This window comes from Condylura cristata, unplaced genomic scaffold (genome assembly GCF_000260355.1).
Source record: "Condylura cristata isolate star-nosed mole 26May11 unplaced genomic scaffold, ConCri1.0 scaffold00023, whole genome shotgun sequence".
NCBI classification, from domain to species: Eukaryota; Metazoa; Chordata; class Mammalia; order Eulipotyphla; family Talpidae; genus Condylura; species Condylura cristata.
The window spans coordinates 4,792,948-4,801,939 of NW_004567124.1; the positions used below are offsets into that span (position 1 = coordinate 4,792,948).

At 52.1% G+C, this 8,992-nt stretch overlaps 1 protein-coding gene across 1 annotated transcript in view; it reads right to left on the reverse strand.

The window, feature by feature from the left end:
* Nucleotides 1–1,539, reverse strand: part of SKOR1 (SKI family transcriptional corepressor 1) — a 12,011-nt gene extending 10,472 nt beyond the window's left edge. Inside the window, 1 exon segment of the mRNA XM_012728520.1 lies at nucleotides 1,379–1,539. Coding sequence (XP_012583974.1) covers nucleotides 1,379–1,539 — 161 coding nt within the window.
* Nucleotides 1,540–8,992: the final 7,453 nt, after the last annotated feature.

Here is an 8,992-nt window from a genome sequence, read left to right on the forward strand (position 1 = left end):
GGCCCCTCCCGCTCAGCGTCCGCTTTCAGCAAGTGCAGGGCATCAGGGCCCCGGGAGCGGAGGCGTGTGACCTGCACCCCTGCCCCCGAGGTCCCGGCACAGTCCGGAGCGGAGGCCAAAGCCTGGAGCGCATGGCTTGGCGACGGGCACGGCGCGGTCACAGCCCCAGTGGCGAGGTAGGAGCTGGGCGGGCTTGCTTGACAGCTGCGAGCCGGGGCGCCACACCCACCGCCCGCACAGGCACTCCGGATCTCTCGGGGTCTGCCAGCCCGCGGGCCACGCGCCGCGCCCGCCGCCTCCCCGCAGCCCCCAGGCCTGCGCGCCCCAGGTAAGCGGTCGCACACCTGCGCCCAGCGCCAGGCACCTGCGACCCGCGCTCAACCGAGGGGCCAGGAGGGAGGAAGGGCCCGGTGCCGCAAAATTTGCCCCCAAGGAGAAGTGGGGAGAGACCAGAGCTCCCAGTCCAGGGGCCAGGCGTGGGCCTGGCCAAGACCAGGTGATGGAGCTCAGGAAGAAGGGGCGCAGGGAGGAGTACTGACTTTAGGGTCAGGGTGTTGAAGCCCGAGTGACGCTGCGGAGGCAGTAGGGTCATCAGCAGCCAGGACAGACACTCGGGTTTGGGGTGCTGGAGAGTGACAGCTGGAAGGGGCAATACTAACTCCCCCACCGCTTCGGACTTGGAGGGGAGGCGTCGGGATAGTCCCAGCTTGGGCAGGGAAGATCTCAGGCTTCCACCACTGAGTAGGGAACTTAGGAAATGAATTGGGGGGTGGGAAAGGGGCAAGATTTGGCCCTTCCTTTTAATGCCTCTGTGCACCAACACCAATTAGCCCAAGGCTGGAGCCAAACCATCATTGGGAGATACCTGGGATCAACTACGCTCTAGCTGACTGCCAGCTTTCTCTCTAGCTCTCCCGAGAACTCAGTTTCTCCGTGGTGGGAACCTAGATCCCCGACGCTGCAGGAGTCCCTTGGCCCCTTCTCTCCTCCAGAAACTCCATTTCTCTCCGCCGTTTCCTCTGGCGATTCCTGTCCACCAATCGTTTCCCACTACCCACACTGGGTTTTATCCTTCTCTCTCCATCTCGATCTCTGCTTCATCTGAGTTACCAGTCGCATCCCCTCCCTCTGTTCCTGCACCGGGTGACCCCCTCCTTCGTGTCCCTCCCCCACCCCACCCCACCCCCGGCATTAAGTGTCCTTAATGGACACGTTAATTAAACTGTAATTAATCATACTGTCCGGCCCAAGTTTGAACAATTACCCTAATCAAACAGAAGTTAATAATGGTAGGGATGGCCCGGGGCGCGGCGTCCGCTCGGGCAGGGGGCGCAGCGGCCTCGGCGGCTACCGACCACGGCAAAACCGCCGGGATCACAGCCTGTCCTTGGAACCTGGGCGGCGCCATAAATCTTCCGCGGCCAGCGGCGTACAATCGCCCTGGCCCCCGCCCCTCGTTTTCCCTGTTCGCTTCGGGTTACAGGAGCTCTCTCCCGCTGCATTCGGGTCTTCTGGGGTTCGTCTCCTTTTCTTCTCCATGTCTGCTCTCTCGCTTTTCTTTTGTCCCCCCCCCCCCGACTCACAGGGACCCTACCCCAGAAAAACCTTCTGAGGGGGCGAACGGGTCTCCCAGGCTTAGCCCAGGCTTGGGCTTTGGACGCATTTGTCACCCCTTTCCCCCGTCGGTTACGTTGTTTTCTGAGGCCTCAAAAACTCCTTCCAAGTTTGAGGTCTCTGTCTCTGCGGGCATTTTTTTTTTTAAGTCAGGTCCTTGCTCTCGCACCTCCTTCAGTCCCAGTCCTTTTCTCTCTTGCACTCACCTTTCTCTCTTCTCTCCCAGAGTCTACTCAATCCCTTTTTCTTTCTGCCTCTGGCCCCTCATTGACTCATCTTTCCCAGACAACGTCTCTGTCCCGATCTAACTCTGTCCTTTCTATACCCCCTTCACTTCCCTCCGAAGAAATCAGGAACCTATTTCCTTCCTAATCTAAGAACCGCCGCCAGTCCCCACCTGATCGTCCCCCTTCCCTCAAACCGGCATCCCCCACTCCATAATTACAATCCCTGTTGTAATTACTCTTAGCCTCTTAATGATTTTTCAGAAGGCATCTCAGAATTCGGGGTGGTGGTGACAAGATCGTGGAGCCTGGACGCCCGGTGGTGGTGGTGGTGGAAAGGGAGTTGAGAGTAGAAAGAGGGGAGCAGGGTCTCCTTAAGCAGGGCCTGGTTGTCCTGCCTCTATTGTACTGCAAGGGCCACAACCCCTCGGGGCCAGCCTTAGCACTTTCCCCGCAGCCCGGCTGCAGGACGCCTGGGGCTTCACAAACAAAAGTTGCCTCCAAGAGTTATCTCACCTAGGGTGGACCAGGTAGCCTCTGCGTTCCCATTCAGCACTAAACTGAGGACAGCTCCCTACACCCAGGTCCAGCTACGCAGACCCACCCAGCTTCCAGGACCTAGACAGATTAAGTGTGAAGGCTAGTGCAGGAGAGTCTGGGGAGGCGCCCCCGCTAGGTGGAGGGGTAGTGGTCTCTGGGGACTGGGTCTTTGGGGTCGGACTTACTCTGGACAAGCAGGCAGTTGGCCAGTATCACCACAGACCTCATGCGAAAGTTTATGGAGCTGGTTCTCACAACGATCCTGGGACTAGGTAAACATAATTTGTTCCCATTTTACAGGCAAGAAACTGAGGGTCAAACCGTGGAAAACAACTTACCCAGGTACCTCGGTCAATCCGGGCTGGTCACCCAGACCCAAAATGTGCTTTGCACCCTTAGTGAATGAAGGGAAGCAAGACGTGTGCAGCGCCGCGCTGCTCCGCAGATTTTATTACCCCACTCACAACATTCGGTGATACCGGCGCGGACAGGCCCAGCAAAGCCAGGTCACTTACTCACTTTCAGGCAGCCAGTGGCAGGCAGCGCCAGGACTTGAACTCAGTCTGCCTCAGACCCGGGTGTGGGGGAGTTGGGGGTCCCTGTTCCTCAGAGAGGGTTCTGGGGCTTGCAGCCCTCTTTATAACCTGCGGTGTCTGCAGGAGTTGCAGCCCTTGGCCTTCCTGACCGTTATTAGCACGGATTCTCTTTTATTCACAGCAGAGGGCACCAGGGTGGGCGGGCCGGACGTCAACTGGGAGGCATCTGCACGCTCCCCCTCTCCCCGCTCAGCCCTAGCTGCCTCCGCGTCCCAGGCGTCGCGTCCATGCGGCCCAGCGTCCTGTGCCCATTCCGGCTCCGGCTCGGGCTGGGGCTGGGCAGCCGCGCTTCCTCCACAAGCACATATCTTTTACCAGTTGAATTAACGGCAGTTTTCGTCAGTTAATTAGGTTTAATTTACATAATTAGTACAGTATAAAGAGGATTGGGGATAATCATGGGGTACGTAGCGCTTACTGTGTAAACACGTATTCTGAATTAAAAATCAGATGTAATTAAGGCGCGCAGGCCCTGTTTAGGCAGGGTTTTAATTGTAATGAATTTCTAATTAACACTCAATGATTGCCAAATGCAAAGGGCTGTAAAATTTTCTTGTAGTTTTGCTAATTTATTGTTTACTTAATATCTGGATATTAATCTGACGGCCAGATAGACTCCATCCCCCTGCAGTGGCCTGGACCCAAGCTTATGAAGATGGTTGGGTGGGGTATACTGGGCTTTGGTCGGACAGCAGAGGTGAGGTTAAGGGGAGCCAAGGGCCACAGGACTGGAGTGAAGACTCACCTCATTCTGGGAGTGACTGGGTGGACTGAGGCCAGGGGAGAGCTGAAGTTTTCCAAAAGCCTCACATCCCAGGTTCCAGCCACCCAGAAGAGGCTTAGAGACCCTCTGAGCTCTTCCCAGCAGGGAACTCGCTGCTCCTGCTGACATCATGAGTGAGATGCCACTCTGCTGACCACTTGAGTGACCAAGTTTCTGTGTGTGGCCCCAGTATGTGCATCTGCAGCCTAGAGAAACTGATGGGGAGTGAAGGGCTGAACTGGAGGCACAGAAGCATTGCAGGGGACCAGAGCCTTTCTTCCAGACCCCTGAGGGGAGGAAGGTGCGACTGGAGGGTAGTGCTAGAGTGTTGGTCCCTTAAGCCTGAGGAAGGTCAGAGCCAGGAGGACCTGAGATGGCTTTAAGGTCCTGGGGCCCAGTACTACACCTCTGAGCTCTCTCTGCATTTGGGGATACAAGTCAGGATGAAAAGGAGTAGACATTCATCCTGAGGAAAGAGACTTCTTTGACTCAAGCAAAGAAACTCCAGTAACTAGCAGAGGTATTTGGGAAAGAGGTGTATGGTAGTAGCTCAAGCTGGCCTGGACCTTCTTCTCCCCACCCACCTCCAACCCCTAGTTGGGGTGCTTGTCCATATTATCAGCTGCTCCCCTTCCCCCAGGGACTCTTCTCCTGCACTCCCAGCTTAGCCATAAGGCTCTTTAGAAAGTCCTCAGCACAGGTGTGATTGTGATTTTGACTTGCATTTCTCTGATAACTAATGATTTTGAGCATCTTTTCATATCCTTCTTATTTGCTTGTATATGTTCTTTGGAGAAATGTTTATTTAGCTCCTTTGCTCACTTTTTAAATGGGGTTATTTGTGTATTCATTACTGAGCTGAAAGAGCCTTTAATATATTTCAGATACAAGTTCCTTATCAGATATATGATTTGCAAATGTCTTCTCTTGTTCTATGAATTGCTTTTTCACTTTCTTATGGTTAATATTGAGGCACAAAATTTTTAATGTTGATGTATAATTTATCTAATTGATACATTTAAAAAACTTGTTTTGTTACTTGTGCTTTTGGCGTCATAACTGAGAAGTCTCTACTAAAACCAAGATCAAACTATTTACTTCTATAATTATTTATTTTAAAATATTTTATTTATTTATATATACGGATCTGGAGTGCAGGCCAGAGGTGCAGGGGTGATGTGACGATTCACCAGAGACAGAGTGGGGAGCAGAGCAGGCAGACTGACAAAGTACACTGCTGAGGGGAGCAGCGGGCAGGTCAGGAGAGGTCTGCTGCACCATGTGGGTCATCTCTGGGGCTGGGGATAGAACTCACACTGAAGCGGCTGTGGCTGGCTTGCAGTGCTGCACTTTAACCTGCTGCACCACCAGGGAGGGCCCATACTTCTATATTTTACTCTAAGAACTTTACAGTTTCAACTTTGACATAGTAGCCTATGAATTAAATTTTGTATACAATCGATCTGAGGTAGGGATCGAAATTCATTGTTTTGCACATGGATATCTATTCATACTAGTCCCTTCTGTTAATGCAGGTTTCTCCCCCCCAAACTGTCTAGCCACTCCACTGAAACATGGGCTTTGGAACAGTAAAGGGATGTACACATAGGTTTGTTTCAAAGGCATTTAGAACAGCCTGGGCTGGGAATGAAGAGGAAACATTCCTTTAGTTTCTTTTGTTTGCTATAACACTGTATTATTTTGTAGTTTTGGAGGTCAGCAGTTAGAAACAGGTCTCACTGTGCTAAAGTCAAGGTATGGGAAGGACAGCATTCCTGCTGGAGGCCCTAAGGAGAATCTATTTCCTGGCCTTTTCTGGTTTCGACAGATGACCTGCATTCCTTGGCTTAGTCCTCCACCTTCAGGTGCTACAGTATAGCACCTTCAAATCTGTTTGTTGTCTCCTTCTTCTATCTTAGAGGACAGGTGATTATATTAGGCTGACCTGGAGATTCTAGCCTGGTCTTTTTTTTTTTTTTTCAAAGATTTTATACATACAGACATGGGGTACAGCCAGAGAAGCAGGAGCAGTGAGAGGATTCACCAGAGACAGAGTGGGAAGCAGAGCAGGCAGATAGAGGAATTACACTGCTGAGCAGAGCAGCAGACAAGACAGAAGAGATCTGCTGTGCAATGTGGGTCACCTCCAGTACTGGGAATCGAACTCACACTGAAGCAGCCACAGTTTGGCTTAGCTTTGCAGTGCTGTGCTCCAAACCACTGTGCCACCTGGGAGGGCCTAGCTTGGTCTTATTTTAAGGTCAGCTGATTACCAACCTTAATTCCATTTATAACCTAATTCCCCTTTGTTATATAATGCCATGTCTTCATAGATTCTGGATACTAAGGTTTGAACATCTTTGGGGGAGCTAGCATATTCTGCCTACTGCAGGTATCTTTCAACAAAGAGGCCCTGGGAAGCTGGTGTGTGTGTGTGTGTGCTGGGAGGGGAGGACCTTGATGATTAACAGTATATAGGTGAGGGTATGCACATCCAGGTGTGGTGAGGATAAGAGGGTACTTTTGTCTCACCTTTGGCTCCCTGCACCACAGCCTAGACTCCAGAGGCACCACAGCCTAGACTTCAGCTTTATTGGGTGTGGCCAAAGCTGAATGTGCAGTTACTGTCCAGTGCTGCACAGTTCCCCTGAGGAAACCAAAGGTGGGCCACTCCTGAGGTGGGCCGGGTGTGGGTCAAGGATTACCCCAGTCGGGGGGCAGTATGGTCACCGGACTGGCACTGTCATTAGAACCCAGAACACCTGTGGCAGGCCTTCAATGGCTGAGGCCTCCTACATCCTCATCTTCTTACTCCTCCAGACATCAAGGGTGGAAAGCAGATGAAAAAGTGGGGGGTTGCAGGGTATGAGTAAGGTCTGTGTGGGTGTTGAACAGGGTACCTACCAGGAGGAAGGGGGAGGAAACCAGCTCTTTGGAAGTGTTTTGTGAATGTCACGGTCATCGACAAGGATGATTTAATAATGACATCAGGAGCTCATGACGTGGGCATTGTCATTACTGCATTTTTACCAAGAGGAGCATGAAGCCCAGAGAGGTGAGGCACCTGCCCTGGTCACAAATGAGTCTGTCTGGGGCCCAAGTTGGGGTGACTCCCAGCCCAGGCCTTTCATTGCTACTTTCCACTGACTTGGAATTGACAGGATTGACAAAAAGGGCCCCAGGATGCAGTGGGGTAGAAGAAAAGTGCTCGATTTGGGTGTCTTGCTAACCAAAAGATTTAAAAACCAATTATTGTTATATTGTTATGATAAAAGTATGTGTTCATTATGTTACATTAGAAAAATGCAGAACAGTTGAGAGAAATTAAAGAGCATTCCACTCTGCAGCTCAATGGTGCATTCATTAGGGCCTTCTTCCCAGACGGTGAGAAGTGGCAGCCAGGTCACTAAGTTCACTGAAGTTCCAACTTCCCAACCTCCTCCCCTCCATTTACTTAACGGGAGTTCCTTGAGCAGCCCAGGATGCTGGAGAGTATTTTGTGCTGGCTGGTTCCTGCCTTCCTGGAGTTCTCACTGGGATGTGGTTGATAGCCAGGACAGGAAAACAGGTAAGGGGATTACAGCAAGGTAGGCCATGACTGGGCCCCATACAGCCATAGATGGACCAGGTAGGTGTGGAGAAATGTCTCCCTAGAGTGCTTTTCAGCTGGGTTTTGGAGGATGAATAGGAGCTGGGCAGGAGACAAAGTTATCCAAGGCCCAGGGAACAGCTTATGCAGAGGCAGGGCGGGCTCACTTCATTCAAAACACAGAGCATCACCCTGTGATGGGAATACAGAGTAGGGTAAACCATGTCCAGGCCTTGCAGAGGAGCTGGGAGGATCAAATATGGTATTTGTGAAGCCAGAGCACCATGCCCATATGATATTACCTGATAATAGGACAGTTGACCCTTAAACAAAGTGGGTCACCCACTTTGGAGGGCCCTGCCCTCCAGAGGTAGAACACACGGAAGGCAAAGTACATTTTAAAAAAAAGATTTATTTATGTATGCATACAGAACTGGGGTACAGGCCAGAGGTGCAGGGGCAATGAGAGGTGCAGAGACAGCATGGGGAGCAGGACAGGAAGAGTGACAAAGTACACTGCTGAGGGGAGCAGCGGGGGGTCTGCTGTGCCATGTGGGTCACCTACAGATCCGGGATCGAACTGGTACTGAGGCGGCTGCGGCTGGCTTGCAGCATTGCATCCTAACCCACTGCGCCACCAGGGAAGGCCCCCAAAATACTTGCCATGCATGGGTATCACCAGGCACAGTGCCAGCTTGTGAGGGACCCAGGCCATTCATACCTGGGGTCAACACTTGAACGGCTTAACTCTCTTCTCAGAATTAAAGTGATCTGGGCCCTGGAGTTCTGGATACCCTGCCTCCCTCACTGTTCTCCCTCCTCTGCCCCAGCTCCCCAAAGGGGGAGCTAATTCTTAGGAAGGACCAGCAGCACAGCCTGACTTTCCTGACTGGATACTTTTAACTAAGTCTGCGGGCAGGAGAGACTTTTTATCCCTTGCAAGTTAATGCAAAGTGTTAGGGAGATAAATAAATGACAGAGATGCCGATGGACTGCTGGCTCAAAGGAGGGAAATTTGTCTCACTTTAGAAGAAGGACCTGGAGGGCTCAGCCCCATCGACTCGTTCATTGTGCTGTTATCTGCCAGAGAGGTGGTGACACCACAGCAATTAAGACAAACTTTAGTCTATAAGTTCGTGCCTGCAATCTCCTGGCTTCAAAACAAGACAAATGATACCGCCAAGGGAGGAAACAAAGTCTTTTTCAGACTCTGTCCAAAGTCACAGCGAATATTTGTAGTTGTTCAGCAGAAAATTTGTCATTAGGAGGCCTGAGCGCTGCTGGTGCCCACCACCCAATGTTATAATCCATTTTGGTAGCTTGTACCAGGCTGATTCCTGGCTCCCCAAAGCAGACCCCCCACACTGCCAGCTCCACCCGACTCTTCCTGCACCCTGGCTGATGGGCACCTCTGGTGGGCGGGGACATGGTTTCTGCTAACCAGAAAGGAGTGATGACAAAGGAAGCACCTGCAAGCCCAGCCTGGCCGGGCTGGCTGACTGCCTCCGGCTTCCCTGTTCCCTCCCCTTCCCTGAGCAATAGCCAGCCCTTGTTCACAAAGGGCTGGGCTCCAGGGGTCCTAAACCACTGAGCACCCCTTCCCCACCCTTCCCACCTCGCCACACCCACTGACCTTTACCTTACGCCCCTCAGGGCTGACACTGGC